The following is a 27,353-nucleotide window of genomic DNA, read 5'->3' as shown; positions in this document are numbered from 1 at the left end:
CCACACCTAATTTTTTTTTTTTTTTTGTAGAGATGAGGTTTTGCCATGTTGCCCAGGTTGGTCTTAAACACCTGTGCCTCAGGCAGTCCTCCCACCTGGGCTTCCCAAAGTGCTGGGGTTACAGGCATGAGCTACCATACCCAGCCTGTAAGTTCTGTTTCTAACCAAAGAGAAGTTATAATGGAGCAGACAAATGTTTCATAAAAACAATAAAAGTCAACTTTAAAAATCACCTAGACTTTCTTATAAATGATTGGAAACTGATTGTTAATTAATTCTGAAGATGAACTTAGAAGGGGGAAAATGCTGGACATAGGATTGAAAATAGCTCACAAAAATTTGATTTTGACTATTTCATAAACCTTTTATATGGAAATATTTTATGCTGGTAAGTATTTTGTGACATTTTCTGGCACCACTTAGGTTTTTAAAAAGCTTACTTCTCCCCTAAAAAAGCTTGAGCTTGAGTATAGTCTAAGTAGTAGGAAGAGCGGCCTAAGCTATGTGGTTTGTGAAAAATCTAGTTAATGTCCTAGATATGATCAATAGTGAGATCATGTCTTCCCACATTTTTTTCTTTATATCAAAAAAAATTCCCATTAGCTGTGTTTAGCAATATAACAACAACATTAAAATACTAACTAATGCTGGGCACAGTGGCTCACACCTATAATCCCAGCACTTTGGGAGGCTGAGATGGGAAGATCACTTGAGCCTTGGAGTTCAAGGCTGCAGTGAGTTGTGCCACTGCACTCCAGCCTGGGTGACAGAGTGAGACCCCAGAGGCTATGCTAAATATTTGTATAAGAATTATGCACATTTAAACTTCACAATAATCCCATGAAAGGCTGTAGTTCTCATTTTAGAGGTGATGAAACTGAGGGCATAAAAACATGTACTTGCCTTGGGTCACACACCTAGTAAGTGATAAACTCAGTGTTGTTAAGATCCGGGTAGGCTGGTTCTAACCATCTTTTAAGAAATTGTAAAAGTTGATTTGATATTTTTAATCTTTTCCTAGGACCCAATTGGAACATTCTATATAAATCCAATCAGATTCTGTGTCTTAGACTTACACTTTTCCAGGGCTCACAGATTTGGACTACAATTTAATGCCAAATGTCTTTTTATCTCTCTGTTGCTTGTGAGTTCCCCATCTAGAATGTTCTAATTGGCATGGAGTTTATCTCCTAGCTAGTGATTTTTTTTTTTTTTTTTTTGGAAACAGAGTCTCGCTCTGTCACCAGGCATCAGGCTGGAGTGCAGTGGTGTGATCTTGGCTCACTGCAGCCTCCGCCTCCTGGGTTCAAGCGATGCTCCTGCCTCAGCCTCCTGAGTAGCTGGGACTACAGGCATGTATCTCCATACCCAGCTAATTTTTGTCTTTTAGTAGAGACGGGGTTTCACTGTGTTGGCCAGGATGGTCTTAATCTCGATCTCGTGATCTGCCCACCTCAGCCTCCCAAAGTGCTGGGATTACAGGCGTGAGCCACCGCACCCAGCTGTGATTTTTTATGATTCTCTTTTTCCAGTATATTGTTTTATGGGGAAAAATTACTGAGGATGGGTTTTAAAAATTTAGCCTATGAGTTTATTATGTTTTTCATCTTTGCTCTCCCTTTCTATAAAAGGAGATGATACCTCAGTTTAAAATTCCATGATCCTCTTTCTACCCAATCTCAAAAAAAGAATTTTCCACTCTCTTCTAAAAGAAATAATATTCTCAAATGCTCTTGTGCTTAGCTGCTTTGCTGACTACTACTCAACATTCATATATGTGACCCCTCCCTGCTTTGAGTTGGTGAGGTCATCTAGTTCCTGTGAGCATATCTGATTTTCACATACTACAAAAGGTATAGTATCCTTTTAACATAAAAATGTGATTTTAAACCATATTTAGAGTAGCTCCATCATATTTTGGAATGGTGAATGGTATGACAAATTTTCCTATACATTTGCCAATTATAAATTTGATGTTCTTGTGTGTGTGAGTGTGTGTGTGTGTAGCAGTAAATGGAAAATAGAAGACAGTGTGGATGATGTAAGGGTGGTCTCATTTATCACTCTGCAATCCTTCCTTCCCCAGTGTTGTTAGGAATTGCTAGCCCAAGAAATAGTCATTTTGGGTATCAAGAAAGGGTAAATTATTGAATACATTTTTCAGAGAGATTAACAGAATGTAACCTACTTTCCCTGTTAAAGCATATTCAAGTTTAAAAGCACTATTTCTTTGAAAACTTTCCCTGAAGATAAACTCATTTATTTTAGAATTTTTAGAATGGGTGAAAAGGAATGATTCATTTTCTGATTCTTTTTCTATTTTCCCAGTTCCATAGACATCTGTTTTCCTAAGCAGAGGATTCATTTTAAGACCTTCCCTAGGCATGGTTACTGAAATCCTAACCAGAAGTTTCTATAAACACAACCCTTAAAAGACTACTAATTTCTTTCAGCCATATCTCAAGAACCTAGAGCAAGGGCACAGACCTGCTAGGCTTTTCCCTTTGGTTATCTTATATATGTGACCGTCTTGTTCTGTCTACTCCAGCGTGATCAGAAATTTGGTTATTTTTTATTTTTCATTGTTCTAGTCTTTAATAATCCTATTGCCTTTTAGAATTCAGACCTACTGTATTTAGATAAATGTCACTAGCTACAATATTGTCACTGTTACCAATGAGATAGAGCCTACCATAGAGTGTCTCATAAGTTTGTTCATTCATTCAATAGAAATGTATTGAGTGTTGGGGGTTGGGCATATAGAAGTTAATATGTATGGCAAGCATAAAGAAGTTAATACATATTGAGCATACAGAAGTTAATGTACATGGCAAACCCAGTAATTCTTTTAATCTTGGCACCACATTTTTTTCTTTTTTCTTTTTTTTTAAGTCAAAGTTTTGCTCTGTTGCCCACACTGCAGTGCAGTGGTATGATCTTGGCTCACTGCAACCTCTACCTCCCGAGTTCAAGTGATTCTCCTGCCTCAGCCTCCCGAGTAGCTGGGACTACAGGTGTATGCCATTGTGCCCTGCTAATTTTTTTTGTATTTTTAGTAGAGACAGGGTTTCACCATGTTGGCCAGGCTGGGCTTGAACTCCTGACCTCAGGTGATCTGCCCACCTTGGCCTCCCAAGGTGCTGGGATTACAGGCATGAGCCATTGCACCTGGCCAGCCACCATGCCCAGCCCATGTATTTTTCTTAATAACACTTATCTCCACCTTACATAATATTTATTCATTTTATTATTTGTATCTTACACATTTGAAAGTAAGCTCCATATGTAGAAACTTTGCTTTGCTTAACTCCATATGTAGAAGCTATACATCTGTTCACTGATGTATACCTAGTGCTTAGCGCATCATGTTTTTTTCTTAAAAACACATCTCCACCTTATATTTATTTATTTTATTATTTGTATATTATGCATCTGAATGTAAGCTCCATATGTCGAGACTTGACTTTTTTCACTGATGTATACCTAGTGCTCAGAACAGTGCATAGAGCTGAGTATGTATAAGAACTCAGTAATATTCAGTGAATGAATTAATGGGTCTCTACCCTTAACTCTTGAACACCGAGTTTATGGGGTCAAGCCACTGTTGGGTCTTTTATTACTTGAGATATTTGGGTAGGGATGAAGGACTGGAATATGTGCGTAGGGAAAGAGAAAGGACATGTAAGTGTCAATTTAGATATGTGCATATGAATTTGTGCATATGCTCATGTTAAGGGTTAAATTTTCCTCTGCAAAAAACACTTGACATTAATGTCTGGGGAGAGTGAGGTACTTAAAGAAAGAGAAACTGGCTTGGATATCTGAAAAGAATGCCAATTAGTTATTTTTATAATAAGTAAATAAATATATATAATCTATATATAATTTATTAAACATTAAATATAATAAAGCACACATAGTTAATAACTATCAGTTATGCTGAAATATCACCTAATATCAAATATTTACAGAAATTAAATTATTCCATGTCTTATTTTTATTACAGCATTGAATATATGTTAATTCTTTTTTTTTTTTTGAGACTGAGTCTCACTCTGTCACCCAGGCTGGAGTGCAATGGCGTGATCTGGGCTTACTGCAACCTCCACCTCCCAGGTTCAAGTAATTCTCCTGCCTGAGCCTCCCAAGTAGCTGGAATTACAGGCACCTGCCATCATGCCCAGCTAATTTTTTTGTATTTTTAGTAGAGATGGCATTTCACCAGGTTGGCCAGCTGGTCTCGAATTCCTGACCTCAGGTGATCCACCCTTCTCAGCCTCCCAAAGAGCTGGGATTACAGGCATGAGCCACCACACCCAGCCACAACATTTAACTATATGTTAATTCTTACTTTTCATATTTTGTTCTCTTAGATGGATCTATTTATAACTTAAAAAAAAATCAAACCCCTACTTAATCCATTAATAAACTGTCTTATATAATTTGAACTTCTTGGGCTTCTACCAATCCCAACTGCCTAAAAGTGTAGGGGGAACATCACTAAATTCTGAAAAGCATCACTTTCTCTTTCTTAAAGGACCAGTTATTGGCAGGTTTGAAAATCAGAAGAGCCAGGAAGTTCAATGTGCTAGTTTAGTGGCTCGCCAACTTTACATCAGAATCACCTGGAGAGCTTGTAAACACAGAATTGCTGGGCTTTATCCCCTAGAGCTTCAGATTCCACAGATCTAGGCTGGGGCATGAGAATTTGCATTTTTGATAAGTTGATGCTATTACTGTCTCTCAGCTCCAAATCTACCCTTCTGTACTTGCTTAGTGATGCTGGAGCTGGGATTCCGCTAACCAGTTTCTGCTTTGCCAGCTGACTCCCTTTTACGCTCCACCAGCAGACTACAAGGCTGGAGGTGGAAGGGACCCAGCTCCTTACTGTGGGCTTTTTGTGTGCTGGTGGTTCCTGTATCACGCTTCAAGGCTGCTTCACTCTAGCAGCAGCAGTTCCTTCCCATAGTATTAGCAGAATCCAGTCTGCAGTTTTCCTAACATTTGTAAGAGAAACTTCATTTTGCATTGCCTTCCCCAGAGGCACCAGCAAGCTGATGCTTCAATCTCAAGAGGTATGGGTCCAGATAAACCAGCACCAGCTGAGCAGCATGAGGTCTGAGTTTTAACTGTGCATGGTCTCACGTGAAGGGACCCACAACCCACTAGAATGGCATAATGATTACTCTAAACTGAAGATATTTAAGATACAGCAGATGCAGAAAGAAGCATTTCTGAGCTTCCCTTATGTGATTAAAGGCAAAACTTTCTGAGAATGAAGCTGACATTAATCCCCTGAATGGGAGTGGGTGATTGAAGGGGTTGGGGAAGCTTTCAGTCAGGAGAAATTGTATAACAAAACTTTATCAGAAGCTACCATCCTGCATGTTTTCACTAGAAGCCCTATGCCCCTCATTTCCCCTTTTAATAAGTTGATATAACATACAGTATATAAACCCTTACCCCGGCCAAGCCATTCCTTATAGAGTACTCTTGAACTTTTCTCCTGTTAATCTATCTATTATCAATTAATTTGTCACACCATCCCCTCCACCCAGTTCTAAGTTGGTAGAGTAAAAGTTTTCTTTTCCACCTACTTTATGATTTAACCTCTTTGGCTGACTTTCCCAGGCTGTGAAATTAGTAACAGGTTGCTATGATGATTAAAGTAGGTAATTAATATATAGTACATAGGATAGTGTGAAGCACAGAAACATTTTCTCTATGCTAAATGGTATTATTAATAAAATCAAGTTTCTTAATGTCTTACATTAAGTCGATTTTCTCAGTGGTAGTTTTGTCACACTATAACATTAAAGTTGCATCTTCCAGGCTTTTAGAGCGTAGCATATTTAACTAACTCAGTAAGTTTTGTTTACATTAGGATCTTTTGTTATTTGAATGCGAATGAGGATGATCATTCATATGTATGTGTGTGTTTATAAATGTTACACAGAGACAGTCCCATTATTATTATTATTTTTTTGCTCCTCTATGTGCTCTTATACTTTACCTCTGCCAATATAAGAGAAAAGTGGTCTTTTCCACATTGGAAATTTTAGGAGTGCTATTCACATATTTCCACCCATGAGTCACAGACAGAACTAGGACTTTGAGAGGTCATCTCTAATTCAGCTGTTCTCTGATAAGTCACTCAGTGCCTAAGACACTTATGACAAATGGTTTCCTGGCTTCCACAGTTTCTCTAAATACTTAGACAAATATTTGGAGGATAAGACTGCATGCTATTCAATAAAGATGCAGAAGGATTCCTTCTCTGCTTGCAGATGTCATATTGTATAATAATAAAATATAATGCGGAATGCTGATTCATATAAGTATCTTGTGCTCTGTTATAGCCACAAGCTTACTGGTACTTATACAGTTATTTTCATCTTATAGTTAACATTTCTTCAGAAAGTTGATATTTCTACTTCATGGGGATTATGTTGAGTTTATTTTTCTGAGGGAACAATTATGCCAATCAATTAATTATCTTCCATAAGTAAGCAAACACTCCTAAGAGGTCATCAGTTGTGGTTGCCATCCTGACTTTTCTAGACTATTTCTAAGTTCATTGTCCTAATATTAAATACTCTATCTTTTGCAGAGCCCCCAGGAGAGGAGAGGCTGTTTTATGTACCCAGAAAGGTGCTGCTTCTGCTGGCTCAGAGGGTTTGAGAGAATTTGAGATTCAAAACTCTCATGTCCATTCACTCAGGGTTGCAGGATCCCCACTCTTTTCCTGTCAGGGGATTGGCTTTGACATCTGACACTTGTCAAACTCTATTCAGACTCCTTTGCAGTGCTGATATTCTTACAGTTAGATCTAGGCCTGATTCTGAGTATTGCCTTTGTGGCTGAAGAATATGGAGGTCTCTTTAAATGCTGCCATGGAGGTCTTGAGGTTTTCATATTGTGCCTTGAATTGACAGGGTGACCTGAACTTGTCATTTTTATTTTGCCTAGACATCTAAACTAGTTAACAAAAGCTAGCCATCAACAAAGTTACATAATTATTATTACCCCCTGTACTGTTAAAGTACCATGGCTACGGAACAACTCAATACTTCCGTTTCCATCTGTACCTCATTCCTTTCCATATAGAAGAATCTTAGTAGCTGTTATGCTACTGTATGCCAGGGCTTATCACTGCCCAACTCTATTGATGCCAGCATGCTGACTGGACCTGGAAAATAGGAAGTGTCAAGTATTCTAGATGTCCTAGTAAGACATCTGGGTGCTAGAGGATAGAAGATGCCCCTATTAAGTTTTTAGAAGTATAGCCGTCAGAGGCGTTCAAATCAGAGTGACTCCATCTTGTAAAGGGGCTGGCTAAAATAAGGCTGAGACCTAGTAGGCTGCATTCCCAGGAGGTTAAGCATTCTAAGTCACAGGATGAAATAGGAGGTTGGCACAAGATAAAGGTCATAATGCAGTAAAGAAGCCAGCTAAAACCCACCAAAACCAAGATGGAGATGAACGTGACCTCTGGTCCTCCTCACTGTTAAATGCTAATTATAGTGCATTAGCATGCTAAAAGATACTCCCACCATGACAGTTCACAAATGCCATAGTAATGTCAGGAAGTTACCCTATTTGATCTAAAAAGGGGAGGAACCCTCAGTTCCAGAATTGCCCGCCTCTTTCTTGGAAAACTCATGAATAATCCAACCCTTGTTTAGCATATGATCAAGAAATAACTCTAAGTATCCTTAGTGGAGCCCAGGCCACTGCTCTGCATATCGAGTAGCCACTGTTTATTCCTTTACTTTTTTTTTTTGAGACGAGTCTCACTCTCTTGCCCTGGCTGGAGGGCAGTGACGTGATCTTGGCTCATGAGAACCTCTGCCTCCTGTGTTCAAGCTATTCTCCTGTTTCAGCCTCTAAAGTAACTGGGATTATAGGTATGCACCAGCATGCCCTGCTAATTTTTGTATTTTTTTTTTTTAAAGTAGAGATGGGGGTTTTACCATGTTGGCCAGGGCAGTCTCGAACTCCTGACCTCAAGTGATCTGCCCACCTTGGTCTCCCAAAGTGCTGGGATTACAGGCATGAGCCACTGCACCAGGCCTATTCCTTTACTTTCTTAATAAACTTGCTTTCACTTTATGGATTTGCCCAAATTCTTTCTTGTGTGAGATCCAAGAACCCTCTCTTGGGGTCTGGATCAGGACCCCTTTCTGGTAACATAGTAGTCTATAGATCTCTAAGGTATGGGCGATTTGCTGCACCTTGCCACTATCCCCATCACAGCACTTGGAGTAATATTTTTTACATTTTGGAAGCAGCATATATCACATTTGGGAATATTTCTCCAATTCATTTCACCATTCCTGGCTATGTTGTTTTTTTAGTTTAGGTTTAGTGAAAAGATTGCTCTACAGGCTTCTGATTCTGCCTATTACTAGTTGTGTAATGTTGATTAAGTTATTGTAACATCTCTGAATCTCAGTTCTAAAATAATGGGGATAATAAGTATGATTATTAAATGAGAAATGTTTCATGGAAATTATTTCATGCAAGTACTTTAGGTTATCACAAATTATTTGATTATCTGGTTTTATTTGTACTGACAGTGCAAAAGATGATAGAATTAAAAAAATTTTTTTTACCCTGAAACTCTCATATACTAGGATCAGGAATGTGTGCTATAACAGAGGAATAAGTATTAACTAATGTTTGGTTATGACTTTTTAGAAGGCTAACAGCCATAGCAGAGCTTTCTGTGCACTACAGGCTGGTACTACCACTTTATTAAGGTTTGAATTCTCTATAGATATGGCTGTAGGTTCTAGGAGCCACCAAATAAACCATTCATGAAGCTATCTAGGGTTAATTACTCAAAAGTCATCAAGCCTAAAGCTTTGACCTTCAATTGACTGTAAAGGCCATACAAAAGAAACTCAAGAGTAGAAAAAGGGAAAACTCTCCACTTGAATCTTTATAAATAAGCATTAGAGGATGAACTCAGTTATTCCAAAGAATGACTAAAACAGTGCAACCGTGGACTGAGTTTTCCCCCACAATGGGATAACACTTATTTATTTGTTTTGTCATTAGGTCTGGATCTCCCTATGTTTTCTGGCTATTTTGAAAAACCTAAAAAACATTTCAGAAAATACTTTCATTTATTTGAAACTAAGAAGAATAAAACTAGAGACACATTAAATGCAACCATGATTAACAGAGAACCATAAAAGTTTTAGTGGTTTATCTGGAATTCAGGCAAATTAATTAAACAAAGTTTTCACTACTACCTTGTTTTAAAAATAGAGCTTAACTCACTTCTTTCCTTTTCAATTACAGATTTTGAATACAGATTGCTCTGTAAAAAACATAAAGCTATCTAGGTTTGGAGTAAGACAGTTCTGTATCTGCCAGGAAAGCTCCTGGCAGATTGCAACCCAGTTTTTAACATTATTAGACCCAAGTTTGTTTTCTATGAATTTCTGTGTTTTATTACATGAATAATAACATAGATAGATTCTTATTTGGTAGATAAATCAACCCTGAAGGACTGCTTAGAGTGAAACAATCATATTATCTGACTGTCTTTCAGCCTCTGTTAAAGTACAGAATGAAACTGTATTTGACAAAATCATTTCTGAAGCCCAGTGTGCTATTTTAAAAATCTTCATGGTTTACCCTTTTCTTTCCAAAATACCAAAGTGGCTTAGACCACATTATATCTATATATTGTAAAAGTATTTATGCTATGTACATGGAAGATACATAGAATTACAGAATTACAGTATTACAATATTTTGTTTGACCATTGAGTCTAACTCCTAAATTTTATAAATGGGGAAACTTAGGTCCCCAGAGGCTCAGAGATTCACTCGAAGTCAGAAAGATAGTTAATGGCATCGCCAAACCCTAGGGACCCAGGTCTGCTGATCTAGTTTTGTCTCAATAACATCATTCATGTGAGCCCAGGAAAGATTAAATAAATTGTGATGACCTGCTTCTTATTTAAACGAAAAGAGAGATAGTTAAAGGGATATATTTAGAAGACAGTTAAATCCTTTTATGGTATCTCTTTAGAAGTAACTGCTACATACCAAGGTATAGTTTTTTTTCAAATATAACAAAAGAAATTAACCAATTTGTGTTACTGGTACCTATAGCATTTGTTAATAATGTTAGGGCATGTCTTCTGTCTGCTATATTGGAAAGAATTATAATATCCACAATGGATTTAAGCCAGCTTGCCAAAGCAGAAATGGCACAGGGATTGGAACTCTGGTGAGTCTGGCTCCCAAGTCCATTTTGTTTATATCAGCTCCCTCTCACTGGGCATACTGTTGTCAGGCTAATTTGCATACTATTATTAGATTAATCTTGTTCATATATCATCCTTATCGTTTGGTTATCACAATCAAAATCTTTCATTAGTTACTGTTTCCATGTCAAGTCTAAACTTATCTGCCTGGCTCTCAGGTACCTTATAAGTAGGCCCTACTTTTACCACTCAATCATGCCTCCTACTCTCCAGTCATTCCCATTACATATATGTATGTTCCAATTCAAATACTAAACTTATTGAGGGCTAGTTACAATACTACTTTAGGTATTCTACAAATTTCTGTTGAGGATAAAAAGCTTAGTTTGAATCAGAGATCCTGCCTTAACTAAAACTTGAAAGTTACTTATAGCCATGAGAATAGTTTTAGATCACATTTTCAGCTATCATTACAAACATTAATTTAAACTTTAAGAACATTTGTGGTGGGGGAAAATGTTTGACTCTGCCTACTAATATTTGTTGAAGTCTCAGAAAGTATCAACATCATTATTCTCTTTCACTTTTACTTCTGACTGCCGAGCATGAAAACATCTGATCCCTAATCATCGTACTTCTCTGAGAAATGTTTGTTGCTTCTAGTCACCTAAACTCCTTATTTTGATACCCAATCCTCTTCACATTCTGCTTCCAATCTAACTCTCAGGTCAAATATCTTACCACTCTCCGCACTCTGGACCACAATGAACTTTTTACCATTATTTCTAAACTACATCAGTCCCTTTCTGAGCTCTGTGCCTTTATACAAGCAATTCTAATTTTATCAGTTTGTTTTTTTAATCTTTTTTCTTCTGCACCTGGAAAGTTCCTATTCATTCTTCAAGACCTAGTTTAAATGTCACCTCCTCTGAGAAGTTTTTGAGGACTTCTTTAGGCAAATTAATTGCTATCATCTATTGCATGACTGCCTTTCCAAATAAATAGTAAGCTGCAGGGCATAAGGTATATTGTCTTACTGGTTTTTATATTCTCAGCACCTGGCACTAAGTAGAAACTCATTGAATGCTGAAGGAATGAAAGAATATCTTGATAATATATTAAAACAGACTTGTCTTTCCAATTAAATACAGTCATTTATAATTTTCCTTCAGCCATAAAGTAATAGATAATAATACTGAGTGTTACCTGGAAATTTTCAAGAACTGTAAAAGTACTTTGGTTTAAATAAATAAGTGATCCATAACTGCTTAAAAATGATTTTAAAAATATCTTTCTATAATCCCTTAGGCATATTAAAATTTCTACATCTTATTCTTCTCTAGAAAGAAATATTTAGAAAGCAATTTATAAAACAGAAGCAACTTACTTTATTTCGATCTTGTACAACCAGTATTTTTCTAGTACTTTCATCAAATACAGCTCCTATTGGGGGAAAAAGAAAAGACAATTGAGAAATATTAATTTCATTCACCCTACTCTCCTCCTACACTCTTTATCTGTGGTGATCAAAATTCTACCCATACTTGAAGACCTGGTTCAAATACAGGTTGAGTATTCCTTATCTAAAGTGCCTGAGATGAGAAATGTTAGATTTTTCTGGATTTTGGAATATTTTCATATACCTAATGAGGTATCTTGGGGATAGGACCCAAGTTTAAACACAAAATTCATTTATGTTTCACATATACCTATACACATAGCCTGAAGGCAATTTTATGCATTTTTAAATAATATTGTGCATGAAACACAGTTTTGACCACATTTTGACTGTGACTTGTCACATGCCAGGTGTGGAATTTTCCACTAGTGGCATCATGCCAGTGCTCAAACACTTTCAGATTTTGGAGCATTTTGGATCTTTGATTTGTAGCCTGGGGAAGCTCAACCTGTATGACCTTATCCATGAAGACTTATAAAATCTCTCCAGCAAGGAAGTGATTTCTCAGGCGTCCAGGATCTTTTAACAACTTAGAGTACCAATGATGGTTCTAGCACATGGTAACTTATAAGACAATCATCTGTATCACCTTCTTCACTAGATTATTCCTGATGGTACATGTGCTGAATAAATTAACCTTTCTATCATTTTGTAACATTTACTTTAGTGTTCGGACAATTTTGTCTCAGTCCATTTGGGCTGCTATAACAAAATAACTATAGACTGGGTAGTTTATAAACAACAAACTTACTCCTCACAGTTCAGGAAGCTAGGAAGTCCAAGATCAAGGTGCCGACAGATTCAGTGTCTGATAAGAGCTCATTCTTTACAGACGGTGCCTTCTGACTCTGTCCTCACATAGTCAAAGAGGCAAACAAGCTCCTGTGGGCTTCTTTCATAAGGACACTAATCCCATTCATGGGAGCTCTGCCTTCATGATCTAGTCAACTCGCAAAGGCCCTACCTCTTAATACCATCACGCTGCGGATTAGGTTTCTACATATGAATTTTAGGGGGAACAAACATTCAGAGAATATATGTGCTTACAATATTTATGGAATAAATGAATTGACTTCTCATTTTTATTCCTTGAATCACTATGCATAGAATATAGGCTGTGCCCCTGATGATCCAAATCTCAAATATCTCAATATTCATTTCAAGACCTTTCTGAAGCCAATTAAATTTCTTTATTATATACATACAATTTTATAATCTACTAATACACTGCTTTGGAATACTTCTTTGTTTTATATATGTTTTAAGTTCTAGTCCGTTTCTTCTGTGTATGCATCATACACATTGCACATTGTCTTTCTTTTTAAAAATATTTCCCTTTAGGCAATCTTGGGTCAAAAATACAAATGACACATTAGTGATTTTTATTATGATCCTTTAGATGCTATGATTTAAATGTATTTGTGTTTAAATAATGTGTTAAAAGATACTTTCTACATATTTGTTCTTGCTTTCCATATTAACTGAGTTCCTACATATAATGCATACAGATCCAGGTATATTAATTGAGTTCCTACATATAATTTATATAGATCCAGGTATATTAATTGAGTTCCTACTATGTGTCAGGCACTTTTCTAGGTGCTACAGATATAGTGATGAACAAAACAAATGAAACTCCCTATCCTTATGGGGTTCATATTCTGGTATGTGCATGGGGAGGTGCCAAAACAAATAAACAAAAAATACATTACATTACATAGAATATTAAAAGGTAATAAATGCTATATAGAGATAGAATGTAGAGAAGGAACAAACATGTGTAACATGAGGAAAAGTAATTGAAATGCAATTGAATTGAAAACACTACACTTGAGTATTTTAAAGCAGGAAGGAGAATCACAACCGAGGTATAATTAACATTCATGTTGGCTTCTATTAGAAAATGTAAACGATAATTTAATTGGACTTTACAAGAGACAGAATGCCAAAGAAATGGCATTCTTGGCCAAGGAAACTTATTCTTAAATTTTAATAATTTATTATTACTCAAATTGAACTTCTCCCTAATGAATTCACTGTAAACATGAGCACAGTATTACAGAGACAAAACCAGCACCACTAAAGCACAATTTGAGCGACCCCTGCTGGTCGCAATATAAAAATTATTATTATGATTTCAGGCACTGTGCTTCATTGTACATTAGCTCAGGTATAAGTCATAATAATCCTGTGAGTGATATGAGTGAAATGAGTGAGCAAGCACACCCTTCTCACTGTGCACTGCTGCCCCTCCACAACACTACAGCTGCTTTCTCAGAAGGCTCACATTTCCATCCCATTCATTAAAAAAATATTGAGTATCTACTTTATGCCAGTCACTGCCTTTAGCCTGTGGATACAGTGGTGACCAAGACAGATAAAATATCTGCCTTTATGGAGTTTCTATTATCGTGGGGGAGATTAAGTGACACAATATAATTAATTATATATACATGATATAATAGAATTTTAGACTGTGATAAATGCTATGAAGAAAAATAGAGCTGGATAAAGGGACAAGGAATGATGGCACTAGTGTGCAGGGAGAGGTCAATTCTAGACAGGAGGGTCAGGAGCTTTTCTGAGAAGGAGACACTTGAGCAGAAACTTTGGCTATAAAGAACTAGATAAAGAAAGTTCTGGAGAGGAGCCAGTAGGTGTCTACGCTCTGAGTCAGACACAAGCTTGCTAAGTTTGAAAAGCAAAAGAAAGCCATGGCTCATGCTATTCCAGCCACATCTGCCTTGGGTAGTTTATAACAAATGTCAACTATTTTTCTCTCCACCTAAAAACTCTGTACCCCAGCCTGGGCAACATGGCGAAACCCTATCTCTACAGAAAAATACAAAAATTAGCCTGGCGTGCTGCCACACGCCTGTAGTCCCAGCTACTTGGGAGGTGGAGGCAGGAGGATCACTTGAGCTAGAGAGATGGAGGTTGGAATGAGCCCAGACCATGCCACTGCATTCCTGGGTGACAAAATCGGACCCTGCCTCAAAAAGAAAAAAAACAAAAAGCAAAACAAAAAACAACTCTGCACCTTTCCAGAACAATTTCTTACATTACCTCATCCAGACCCCCAGTACTGGCTTCAAATCCTATTTGAAGCCAGTGAGTCTTCAAGACTGGTCAAGTTCTGCATCTCCCCATTCCTTGAACTGCTCTGATACTCTAAACTATAATGCACAATATAGTACTTAGTTATGAACAGGTCCTTCATAGGATATAGTTTCTGCTGCATATATCACCAATTCTGTAGTAATAACTGGGAACTCTTTTTTTTGAGACGGAGTTTCGCTCTTGTTACCCAAGCTGGAGTGCAATGGCGCGATCTTGGTTCACCGCAACCTCCGCCTCCTGGGTTCAAGCAATTCTCCTGCCTCAGCCTCCCGAGTAGCTGGGACTACAGGCGTGCGCCACCATGCCCAGCTAATTTTTGTATTTTTAGTAGAGACGGGGTTTCACCATGTTGGCCAGGATGGTCTCGATCTCTTGACCTCGTGATCCACCCGCCTCGGCCTCCCAAAGTGCTGGGATTATAGGCATGAGCCACCGCGCCCGGCCATAACTGGGAACTCTTGAGAGTCTGTGCCAATAAATGATAATTATTTGTATAACTTTCCATTGAAGTGTGAGGCTGTCACTAAATTATTGAGTGGAATCTTTTGAAATAGAGCTGAACGGAAAGTTTCTGAATGTCTGCTTGCTACAGGGAAGTAAGACACGGACAGAAAAGACATCATTAGACATTCTTGAACAACTCCTTGAAAACACTGTAGGTGTGCAAACTACCTTAAAAACTCTTGTAAATTATATAAAGGCAAATAAAATCATTAATTAAATAACTAATATGTTTTATTGCTTTCATTTATTAAGGTAATAAAGATTCCTTACTATTAGAGTTTTTCTGGAAATCTAGGAATTTCCTTAACCCTAGTCCTTAAAGGGTAGTACTGAGACCAGCAGCAGCAGCAGCAGCAGCAAAAACAGAACAGCCAGGAAAATCATGTGAATTTTCAGGCCCCACCCCAGACCTACTGAATCAGAAACTCTGGGGATAGGGTCCAGCAATCTGTTTTAAGATTCCAGGTGATTTTGATGCAAATTGCAATTTCAGAATCCCTGTCTTACTCTGAGGGAGGTCTTCTCTCAAGTTTCCTTTGTCTTTGAAGCTAATCAGCAACTTCAAAATTCTTCTCTATACTTAAATTACACTATTTTAAACAACCGTTTGGCACAATAATGTAAATATTTTTAAGAATTAATGTTCAAATCATTAAAAAGTTGGTTTACTTTACCTGAAATTCAACATAAAAGTTATCTTTTACTTTACAAATGTATTATAATTAGCGCTAACATGTTTCATCTACAATAAATATATTCCTTGATCCCAATTCAGTGCTACTATTTGAGTAGTGAAGTTTAATTACTTGTGTAAAATATATTCAAACATATCCTTTGTAAAACTAAACACTAAACAGGTTCTCTGTGCTGCTGTCTACTGATTGAGGCAAACTTCACCTATTTAAAAGCGCTATGTAATAGTCCTATTTAAAAGCACTATGTAATAGATACCATAGTCCCCCTTGGCCAGTTTTGCTTCCTGTAGTTTCAGTTATATAAGGTAAACCACGGTCCGAAAATGTTACATCACTACTCTTGTGCTTTGGGGCCATTATTAAGGAAAATAAGGGTTACTTAAATTCAAGTACTGTGATACTGGGACAGCTGATCTGATAATAGGGAAGGCTACTAAGTAACTAATGAATGGGTAGCCTATAGATGGTAGATACACTGGACATAGGGATGATTCACAGCCTGGGTGGGGCAGAATAGGATGGTGAGAGATTTCATCACACTACTCAGAAGAGCATGCAATTTAAAACTTAAAAATCTTTTCTGGAATTTTCCATTTAGGTCATAATGCCTGTCATTCACCTCACTTCACCTCATCATGCAGGCATTTTATTATCTCATATCATCCCAAAAAGGGTGCATACAAAACAGTATTTTGAGAGAGAACACATTCACATAACTTTTATTACAGTATATTGTTATAATTATTCTAATTTATTATTAGTTACTGTTAATCTCTTACTGTCCCTAACTTATCAGTTAAACTTTATCATAAATATATGTGATAAGAAAAAACACAGTATATATAGGGTTTGGTACTATCTGTGGTTATAGGTACCCATTGGGGTCTTGGAACACATCCTGTGCAGATAAGGTGGAACAACTGTAATCATTTAATCAAATAACTCATTCCATATGAATAAACTATTTGCTTAGGTGTAACAAGCAAGGAATTGGGTGAACCTCTAAAAAGTTAATTCTGGTTATAATGAGTTTGAAACTGACCTGCAACTCCTACTTGATGTGAAGCATATCCTGGTAATCTGCTGGGCCCTTCTGCCAGCCACAGAGTCAATGTTGATGAATCCAATTCTGCATGGTGAAAACGGAAGCCCAGGGAAGCAGCAGGGGCAATAAATCGGCTTTGGAGGATGGGAATGTGCAACCATACAGCTGTTCTACCTTCTGATCGCCATTGTTGTACTGCAACTAAATGCAGAAGATAAAAGTCTAAATAATTTCCAGAGAGACTAGTGGAATAAATTAAAATTCACTTCAGGGTTTCACCTCCTCCAGGAAGCCATCTTTAAGCAAAAGAGGTCCCCAAATGTCCTGTTCACATTGCTGGCACTGGAACGACCATGTTTCACCATAATAACCACCTTGTTTATATGATTTTTCCATCAGACTGAATTCCTTGAGTCAGTACACTGCTGACCTTTATATCCATACCACCAAAGACAATGCTTGGCACATTTTAGAGTGGACAAATAAATGGATTTAGACCAAATCAAATACCATTTTAATGCTGTTCCTTTTAACATTCTTAGGTTTAATCTTAGTGACAATTATGGACTTGTTTTTTCTTCCTTTAAGAGTTCTCCTATAATGTTTTTAATGTATAAATTTCAAGGTAGTTAAATTTTGTTTTTAAATAATGTATGCTGGTTCTAGAAATTTTGAAAATAAAAATATAATGAAAAAATCAAACCACATATTACTAGCATACAGGAATTCTAATTTTTCTTTATTATAGATAATATCATGAATTATAGGTTTTCTCTTTGCCTTCTTTAAATTCTCTTACTTTATTACTTAAGATTGAGCCAGGAGAAAAAGATGCAAATATCTATTTGAAACTTACTAAGTTCCAAGCACTTTATGTACATTCTCTCATTAAGTACACAACCATGAAAGGTATTACTACCTTAAGTTTATGGGTGAAGAAATGAATACTTCAGTTTTACATTTTTTAGAAAAACTTTTCAAATCACTTTCTTCATCCATCATCTCACCACAGCTATGTTTTCTAATCCTATTTAATATTCTATGCATTTGCAATTCTCCAGGTTACTACATTATGCACTGTGGCTCAATTTGTACTAATGAAATGATTGGCTTGCCTAAAGTCACACAGCTAGTCAGTGGCATAGGAGGAGCCAGAACCAGTGGTATTTCATTACTGACGCAGATACATTATGTGTGAAGCTAACAATATATTGCCTGTTTATCCCGCTAACTTCAGTTGTTGGTAACAAAATATCAATATTCATGTTCTAAAAGAGTATGAATACTTGACTTCATATTCCACTAAGAATATGGACTTCTTAGTCCATAAAGACTAACAACAGACTAAGAATAGTCTTTATTCTTAAAGACTAAGAATAGTGGACTTCAGGTGTAAATAGTTTCTCTTTATAGGCACTACCCTTCAGTTAGTTTTGTTCAACTGTAACACAGAACCAGCAGTAGTTCTTCGAGGTAGCATTGTGCAGTGAGTGAGACAGGTCTAGAGCCAAAATTAACTTTTTCTCTGTGCCTCAGTACTTTCTTTAAAATGGGAATAATACTATCTACCTCAAAGTCTTGTGTGGAGGATGAAATGAATTAGTATTTATAAAGATCCTGAAACATCTACCACTAAGTGCAACAAAATTTGTTTTATTGAAAAAATATAAGAAGTATTTTGTACTTCAATTTACAAATTAGTTTCATCTTTGATCAACGTATCTGTCCAGTAATTAGAGCTGGTGTTATTCACAAAAAGCAAGCTAAGAAGCAAATATTTTCAGTGGCAATTTGCCTAATGCCTGGCTAAGCAAGTGGCAGAATCTAGTATTTGAACCCAGGATATGCAGCTCCAAATCGAATAGCTTTCTCCTTTACCATGCTGACTAGGGGTAGTGCTTTGATCACCTGTTTGGTCATTTATAAGTATCAGTGTGTGTAACACCTGTGTCTACCCACACACTGGAAGATAAATTGATTGATTCTCCTATCACTGACATTGTTGCAGCCTAAGTGGGCTTGTCAGCAATTAACTCCCACGTTGGAGAGAAAATAATGTGAAGCCTGTTAAGAAGTCTGGGAATGAAGATGAGTAAACATTGAAATAACTAGCTCAATTATATTTACAGATATGCTTCTTGCCATATTGCTCAATAGGATAAAGATTATTTTGAGTTTCCTGTGTGAGAGATCTTTCCACAGTTGAATTTGGATGCTATGCCTTCAGTTAGATTATAAGACCCTCAGTGGCACTAAATCAAGGACTTCTTCCAAAGTGAAGGCTCCTCCATCTGAGCTTTCTTATCATTGGGGTCAAGGTTCAAAGCCAGTAGTTCTTACTGAAGACTGAAACCACCCACCAGCCTCCCTGGTTAATTATAAAAGAAGTGTTATTCTAAAAAACTCCAGTTCTTGCTGAGACAGCTGTTGACCCAATTCGTATACAAATGTGACACTCTGAACCTCTCTGGTTTAGTATTTGATAGCACAACCCGGTGACTATATTCAATAATTCAGGCCAGGTGCGTTGGCTTGTCTGTAATCCCAGCACTTTGAGAGGCCAAGGCGGGAGAATGAGTTGAGCCCAGGAGACTGAGACCAGCCAGGGCAACACAGTGAGACACCGTCTCTAGAAAAAAACAGAAAAAAGTTTGCCAGATGCACGCCTGTAGTCCCAGTTACCCAGGAGGTGCGGTGGGAGGACTGCTTGAGCTCAGGAGTTGGAGGCTGCAGTGACCCATGATCCCACCACTGCGCTCTAGCCTGGGAAACAGAATGATACCCTGTCTCAAAAAAACAAGCAAACCAAAAAAACAAAAACAAAAAACCCTAAAAGAGTAACTGGATTGTGGTTGAATGCTTGTGGTGATGAATATCTTATTTACCCTGATGTAATTATTACACATTATATGCCTGTATCAAAATAGCTCATATATCCCATAAACATACACCTACTATGTACCCACAAAAATTAAAAAAAAAAAGAGCCTCTTTGGTACACTCAGTAAACCACCCGTATTAGAATGTAAGACAGTTTTTTTCCTTGAGAAAAGTGTCCGACAGAACCAAGGCTCGGTAAATGATAGTAATAATGTAATAAGATTAACAAACATCTACTGAGCGTTAAATATGTGGCAGACACTGTGCTATGCACTTTATGCATTACCCAAATTAATTCTCGGCAATCCCAGGAATTCCTTTTACTGGGGTTTATGGAAGAGGAAATGGTGGTTCACGGCAGTTTCCGAATATCCCATACTAGAGTGGACCAGCAACCAGGGTCGCAGATCCCAAACTCCGAGATCTTCATCATTTCACCTAATCGCCTTAGAGACCTCCCAACAAAGGGACTAAGAACAAATGCTCCAGAAAACGGGCCTGGGTCACGCGTGCCTTCTCCTCTTTCCACTGGGCTCGATACTGGTGCACAGAGCGACTCGGGAGTGGGGGCCGCGGTTATTTCATTGGAAAAGCTCTGGAGCCCCGGGGACCCTTCGCCTCAGGCGCACTTGCCCTGCAAGCTCTTTTTGAAGGCGGCGGCGTCCAGGCGGTCCAGCGCGTCGAGCCGCGCCAGGCGTACCGAGATGCCCCCGAATCTGTCCAGCTCGCCCTGCAGCTCGCACGCTCCAACTGGGGTATTCCGCGCGTAACCCTGTGCGTTCAAGGCCTCCAGGTAACCCACAGAAGGCCTAGGTTTCCAGGCCCGAGCTAGCACCTCGCGCCAGGTGACCCAGCTTAATAGCGGCCGCATCTCCGCGCAGTCGCATTCTGCCGAAGCCCTTTTGACCCCTCCGCGCTCTGGAGCGAAGCTCGCGGCCGTACATTTTAGAAGAGTGCTATCATTTCACACGGAGTTGAGCTGGGGTTACCGTTCTGCTGAGCTATGCCAAGGAGACCGCGAAGTCGTTCACCGGCCACTCTCGACAATTTGCCCCGCTCCAGTTAAGCTGGGAAAACCTCCTCCCCCACCGCCACTCACTTATTTTATTTGGTAGTTTAAGTCAACTGAGGTTGGTTTAGAGATAGGAAAGCCGGGAGGAGATGCAAAAACGTCCCGTTTTTCAGGAATTTGCAATCTAAGTGGCAGTTCCGTTCCCAGAACATATCTTCTATTGCAAACCCCAGAACCCCCGCAGCCGTTCCCAAGACTGCTGGTTTTGAAAACGCTCGGTCCCTCCCACCACGCTGACGCTACTGCGCTCCACTCAGGAGATTACGGCGCAGGGGCGGAACCTCGCTGATTTCTGCCCCGGAAGTTTTTCTCGCGGTTGAAGCGCGTACCTTGAGTCGGTTTTGCTACTTCTTGGTACAGGCTGCATGCTGATTATGTCTTCCAAGAAGAACAGAAAGCGGCTGAACCAAAGCGCGGAAAATGGTTCGCCCTTGCCCTCTGCTGCTTCCTCTTGTGCAGGGGCACAGACTCCTTCTGCTGGTTCAGACTTCGCGGCGGCCGCCGGGACTCTGAAAGTGACCAACTTCTTAGAAAAGGGTAAAAGAATTCCGGGAGGGAGGTTAGAGGCAGAGGGGGCGCAACTTGAGGGGAGGGAGACTCAGTGATGCTGACTTGGGGTGCAGAGACTTTTGAAAGTTGGGCGTGACATAGGTCTGAGAGCGACAGAGAAGTATGTAAAACTTACGTTTGTAAGAAGCATGCAGCCGTAGCCACGCCTGCATTGGAGAAGTTAGGCTGAGGTGGTTTATCGGTGTCTAAGGCGTCTCTTTTGTAAGTTGTGTTGAATTTTTAAGTTGCACTTGAAACGCTTTGTCTCATTTAACATTAACGACATAATTAATTGCAAAATTGTTCATAACTAGCGAACATGGAATACTTATCCTAAAAAACTAAATAACCAGTAAAAATGTGGATCACTCTGCCTTTAGGAGTGATTATAGCATTTTCTTCCAGTACTGCACAGGTTATGATATTTAATAACTGCTAGTAACTTCACACTAGTGTTAGCAGTATATTTATCTCATATAATTTCTACAGAAGCTATGACCGATGGGTATAGTAATGCCCGTTTTATAGAGGAAGAAAAAACGTGATTCCATTTAGGTTACACAGATACTAAGTGGCAGAGAGATACTTGAATCCAGTTGTGTTTTACTTCAAAGCCATTGTTCTAGATGACAGCTCCCTTTATTTGGGAGAACGAATTTATATCTAAAAGTCTTGTAAATTGAATGATACATTGAAAATTTATATTTGAAATGTAATAGCTTTGAACAATGGACCAGACTAAACTAATGTTTTATTAGTTTAGTTTATTAGACATATTAGAGTTTATTAGTTTATTAGACATAAAACAAAATGTTTTATGTCTAATCAAACCTTAAAGACAATCTTAGAGTTCACACAGTGTTTTCGCTCTTTCTTAGGTATGGGAAGACAACTTGTTCTGTCCTGAAGGTTCAACTTCTTTATGTACTTCTTTTAGATCCTTTGCATTGACATCTATACATGCTCATTTCTCTTCCATCTTAAATCAGAACAAAAGCTCCACATTTTCTTCCTACAACCATCTCTGTCCATTGCCAAACTTCTTAGAGTGGTCTCTGCCACCTCACCACTTACATACTCGTTAGCCTATTTTCTTTGACTTCCACCCCATCATTCTATGGAAACTTCTGGTGTGGTCTCCGAGCAGCTCCATGTTGATAAACCTTACTTGACCACAGCAGTTTTGGGTATTATTGACCATTTCCTTCTTCTTGAAACACTTTACTTCTTATGTGTTGTCAAACTTTCCTAGTTTTCTCCATCTTTGTTGGTACTTCATTTTCCTTAGCAGGCTGATCCTCTTCCCTTGACCATTAAATGTTGAAATTCATCAATTCTTAGTTCAAAACATTTTTTCCCCCTCAATAAATCCTCTCTCCTTGGCAAGTTCATCCAGTGCCCAGAGTTTCCCATCTATAGTCTCTTTAGTGTTAGATTTCTATTTGTAAATCTTTTGTTTTTGTGCCTTAATATAGTTATCTTTTAGCCCAGTGCTTCTCAAGCTGTCTGTGGTGAAGCCTTTTTTATTTTATTTTATTTTATTTATTTTTTTTTTTATTGCATTTTAGGTTTTGGGGTACATGTGAAAAACATGCAAGGTTGTTGCATAGGTGCATACGTGGCAGTATGATTTGCTGCCTCCCTCCCCTTCACCTATATCTGGCATTTCTCCCCATGCTATCCCTCCCCAACTCCCCACCCCCCCGCTATCCCCCCGTCCCCCACAACAGACCCCCGTGTATAGTGCTCCCCTCCCTGTGTCCATGTGTTCTCCTTGTTCAACACCTGCCTATGAGTGAGAACATGTGGTGTTTGATTTTGTGTTCTTGTGTCAGTTTGCTGAGAATGATGTTTTCCAGGTTCATCCATGTCCCTACGAAGGATGTGAACTCCTCGTTTTTAATGGCTGCATAATATTCCATGGTGTATATGTGCCACATTTTTCCTGTCCAGTCTATCATCGATGGGCATTTGGGCTGGTTCCAGGTCTTTGCTATTGTAAACTGTGCTGCAATGAACATTCGTGTGCATGTGTCCTTATAGTAGAACGATTTATAATCCTTTGGATATATGCCCAGTAATGGGATTGCTGGGTCAAATGGAATTTCTATTTCTAGGTCCTTGAGGAATCGCCACACTTTTCCACAGTTGAACTAATTTACACTCCCACCAGCAGTGTAAAAGTGTTCCTATTTCTCCACATCCTCTCCAGCATCTGTTTTCTCCAGATTTTTTAATGATCGCCATTCTAACTGGTGTGAGATGGTATCTCAATGTAGTTTTGATTTGCATTTCTCTAATGACCAGTGATGATGAGCATTTTTTCATATGTTTGTTGGCCTCATGTATGTCTTCTTTTGTAAAGTATCTGTTCATATCCTTCGCCCATTTTTGAATGGGCTTGTTTGTTTTTTTCTTGTAAATCTTTTTTAGTTCATTGTAAATTCTGGATATCAGCCCTTTGTCAGACGGGTAGGCTGCAAAAATTTTTTCCCATTCTGTTGGTTGCCGATTCACTCTATTGACTGTTTCTTTTGCCATGCAAAAGCTGTGGAGTTTGATTAGGTCCCATTTGTCTATTTTGGCTTTTGTTGCCAATGCTTTTGGTGTTTTGGTCATAAAGTCCTTGCCTACGCCTATGTCCTGAATGGTTTTGCCTAGGTTTCCTTCTAGTGTTTTTATGGTGTTACGTTTTATGTTTAAGTCTTTAATCCATCTGGAGTCAATTTTAGTGTAAGGTGTTAGGAAGGGGTCCAGTTTCTGCTTTCTGTATATGGCTAGCCAGTTTTCCCAACACCACTTATTGAACAGGGAATCCTTTCCCCATTGCTTGTTTTTTTCAGGTTTGTCAAAGATCAGTTGGTTGTAGATATGTTGTGTCGCCTCCGATGCCTCTGTTCTGTTCCATTGGTCTATATCTCTGTTTTGGTACCAGTACCATGCTGTTTTGATTACTGTAGCCTTGTAGTAGAGTTTGAAGTCAGGTAGTGTGATGCCTCCTGCTTTGTTCTTTTTGCTTAGAATTGACTTGCCTATGCGGGCTCTCTTTTGGTTCCATATGAAGCTTAAGGTGGTTTTTTCCAGTTCTGTGAGGAAGGTCATTGGTAGCTTGATGGGGATAGCGTTGAATCTGTAAATTACTTTGGGCAGTATGGCCATTTTCACGATATTAATTCTTCCTAACCATGAACATGGAATGTTTCTCCATCTGTTTTTATCCTCTCTTATTTCGTTGAGCAGTGATTTGTAGTTCTCCTTGAAGAGGTCCTTTACGTTCCTTGTTAGTTGTATTCCTAGGTATTTTATTCTCTTTGTAGCAATTGTGAATGGCAGTTCGTTCTTGATTTGGCTCTCTTTAAGTCTGTTATTGGTGAATAGGAATGCTTGTGATTTTTGCACATTGATTTTGTATCCTGAGACTTTGCTGAAGTTGCTTATCAGTTTCAGGAGATTTTGGGCTGAGGTGATAGGGTCTTCTAGATATACAATCATGTCGTCTGCAAATAGAGACAATTTGACTTCCTCCTTTTCTAATCGAATACCCTTTATTTTTTTTTCTTGCCTGATTGCTCTGACTAGAACTTCCAGTACTATATTGAATAGGAGTGGTGAGAGAGGGCATCCTTGTCTAGTGCCAGATTTCAAAGGGAATGCTTCCAGTTTTTGCCCATTCAGTATGATTTTGGCTGTCGATTTGTCATAAATAGCTTTTATTATTTTGAGATACGTTCCGTCGATACCTAGTTTATTGAGAGTTTTTAGCATAAAGGGCTGTTGAATTTTGTCGAAGGCCTTCTCTGCATCAGTTGAGATAATCATGTGGTTTTTGTTTTTGGTTCTGTTTATGTGGTGAATTACATTTATAGACTTGCGTATATTGAACCAGCCTTGCATCCCCGGGATGAATCCTACTTGATCATGGTGGATAAGCTTTTTGATGTGTTGTTGTAATCGGCTTGCCAGTATTTTATTGAAGATTTTTGCATCTATGTTTATCATGGATATTGGCCTGTAGTTTTCTTTTCTTGTTGAGTCTCTGCCGGGTTTTGGTATTAGGATGATGTTGGTCTCATAAAATGATTTGGGAAGGATTCCCTCTTTTTGGATTATTTGGAATAGTTTCAGTAGGAATGGTACCAGTTCCTTTTTGTATGTCTGGTAGAATTCGGCTGTGAAACCATCTGGGCCTGGGCTTTTTTTGGGTGGTAGGCTCTTAATTGCTACCTCGACTTCAGACCTTGTTATTGGTCTATTCAGGGTTTCAACTTCTTCCTGATTTAGGCATGGGAGGAGGCTACTGTCCAGGAATTTATCCATTTCTTCCAGGTTTTCTAATTTATGTGCATAGAGTTGTTTGTAATAATCTCTGATGATGGTTTGAATTTCTGTGGCATCTGTAGTGATATCCCCTTTATCATTTTTTATTGCATCTATTTGGTTATTCTCTCTTTTCTTTTTTATTAGTTTGGCTAGTGGTCTGTCTATTTTGTTGATCTTTTCAAAAAACCAGCTCCTGGATTTATTGATTTTTTTGTAGGGTTTTTCGTGTCTCTATCTCCTTCAATTCTGCTTTGATCTTAGTTATTTCTTGTCTTCTGCTAGGTTTTGAGTTTTTTTGATCTTGTTCCTCTAGCTCTTTCAATTTTGATGATAGGGTGTCAATTTTAGATCTCTCCTTTCTTCTCATGTGGGCACTTATTGCTATATATTTTCCTCTAGAGACTGCTTTAAATGTGTCCCAGAGATTCTGGTATGTGGTGTCTTCGTTCTCGTTGGTTTCGAAGAACATCTTTATTTCTGCCTTCATTTTGGTGTTTATCCAGTCAACATTCAGGAGAAAGTTGTTCAATTTCCGTGAGGCTGTGCGATTCTGGGTTGGCTTCTGAATTCTGAGTTCTAACTTGATTGCACTGTGGTCTGAGAGACTGTTTGTTATGGTTTCCGTTCTTTTGCATTTGCTGAGGAGTGATTTACTTCCAATTATGTGGTCAATTTTAGAGTAGGTGTGATGTGGTGCTGAGAAGAATGTATATTCTGTGGATTTGGGCTGGAGAGTTCTGTAAATGTCTATTAGGTTTGCTTGTTCCAGGCCTGAGTTCAAGTCCTGGATATCCTTATTAATTTTCTGTCTCGTTGATCTGTCTAATATTGACAATGGTGTGTTGAAGTCTCCCACTATTAATGTGTGGGAGTCTAAGTCGCTTTTCAAGTCTTTAAGAACTTGCCTTATGTATCTGGGTGCTCCTGTATTAGGTGCATATATATTTAGGATCGTTAGCTCTTCTTGTTGCATTGATCCTTTTACCATTATGTAATGTCCTTCTTTGTCTCTTTTGATCTTTGTTGCTTTAAAGTCTATTTTATCAGAGATGAGAATTGCAACTCCTGCTTTTTTTTGCTCTCCATTTGGTAAATCTTCCTCCATCCCTTTATTTTGAGCCTTTGTGTATCCTTGCATGTGAGGTGGGTTTCCTGGATACAGCACACTGATGGCTTTTGGCTTTTTATCCAATTTGCCAGTCTGTGTCTTTTGATTGGGGCATTTAGTTCATTTACATTTAGGGTTAATATTGTTATGTGTGAGTTTGCTCCTGTCATTTTGATGCTAGCTGGCTGTTTTGCCCATCGGTTGATGCAGAGTCTTCATTGTGTTGCTGCTCTTTACCATTTCGTGCGTTTTTGGAGTGGCTGGTGCTGGTTGTTTTTTTCTATGTGTAGTGTCTCCTTCAGGAGCTCTTGTAAAGCTGGTCTGGTGGTGATGAAATCTGTGAGTACTTGCTTGTTCACAAAGGATTTTATTTTTC

The 27,353-nt window shown here is 38.4% G+C and overlaps 2 protein-coding genes across 5 annotated transcripts in view; one reads left to right on the top strand and one right to left on the bottom strand.

The window, feature by feature from the left end:
* NUDT6 (nudix hydrolase 6) overlaps positions 1-21,202 on the bottom strand; it is a 28,072-nt gene extending 6,870 nt beyond the window's left edge. Inside the window, exons 1-3 of one of the 2 annotated variants that reach the window (XM_012473012.2) lie at positions 21,028-21,202; positions 17,046-17,249; positions 11,613-11,668 (exon numbers count right to left, since the gene is read on the bottom strand). Coding sequence is in view for 1 of the 2 variants with exons in the window: in XM_012473010.2 (XP_012328433.2) it covers positions 11,613-11,668; positions 17,046-17,249; positions 20,562-20,799 (498 nt within the window). In the remaining variant the exon portion in view is untranslated. Of the gene's footprint in view, positions 1-11,612; positions 11,669-17,045; positions 17,250-20,561; positions 20,826-21,027 lie in introns of those variants that run through there. The other variant, XM_012473010.2, reaches the window with a different exon arrangement.
* Positions 21,203-21,328: 126 nt separating this feature from the next.
* The window catches only part of AFG2A (AFG2 AAA ATPase homolog A), a 338,616-nt gene continuing 332,591 nt past the window's right edge, over positions 21,329-27,353 (top strand). For all 3 annotated transcript variants that reach the window (XR_010345335.1, XM_012473004.2, XM_064383733.1), the window contains exon 1: positions 21,329-21,537. Coding sequence is in view for 2 of the 3 variants with exons in the window: in XM_012473004.2 (XP_012328427.2) it covers positions 21,366-21,537 (172 nt within the window). In the remaining variant the exon portion in view is untranslated. The remainder of the gene's footprint in view (positions 21,538-27,353) is intronic.

The sequence above is a fragment of the Aotus nancymaae genome, unplaced genomic scaffold (genome assembly GCF_030222135.1).
Source record: "Aotus nancymaae isolate 86718 unplaced genomic scaffold, 86718_ANA_hifiasm-v0.15.2.pri h1tg000033l, whole genome shotgun sequence".
NCBI classification, from domain to species: Eukaryota; Metazoa; Chordata; class Mammalia; order Primates; family Aotidae; genus Aotus; species Aotus nancymaae.
The sequence above is the reverse complement of the archived record's forward strand: the minus strand, read 5'-3'. Positions and strand labels throughout refer to the sequence as shown.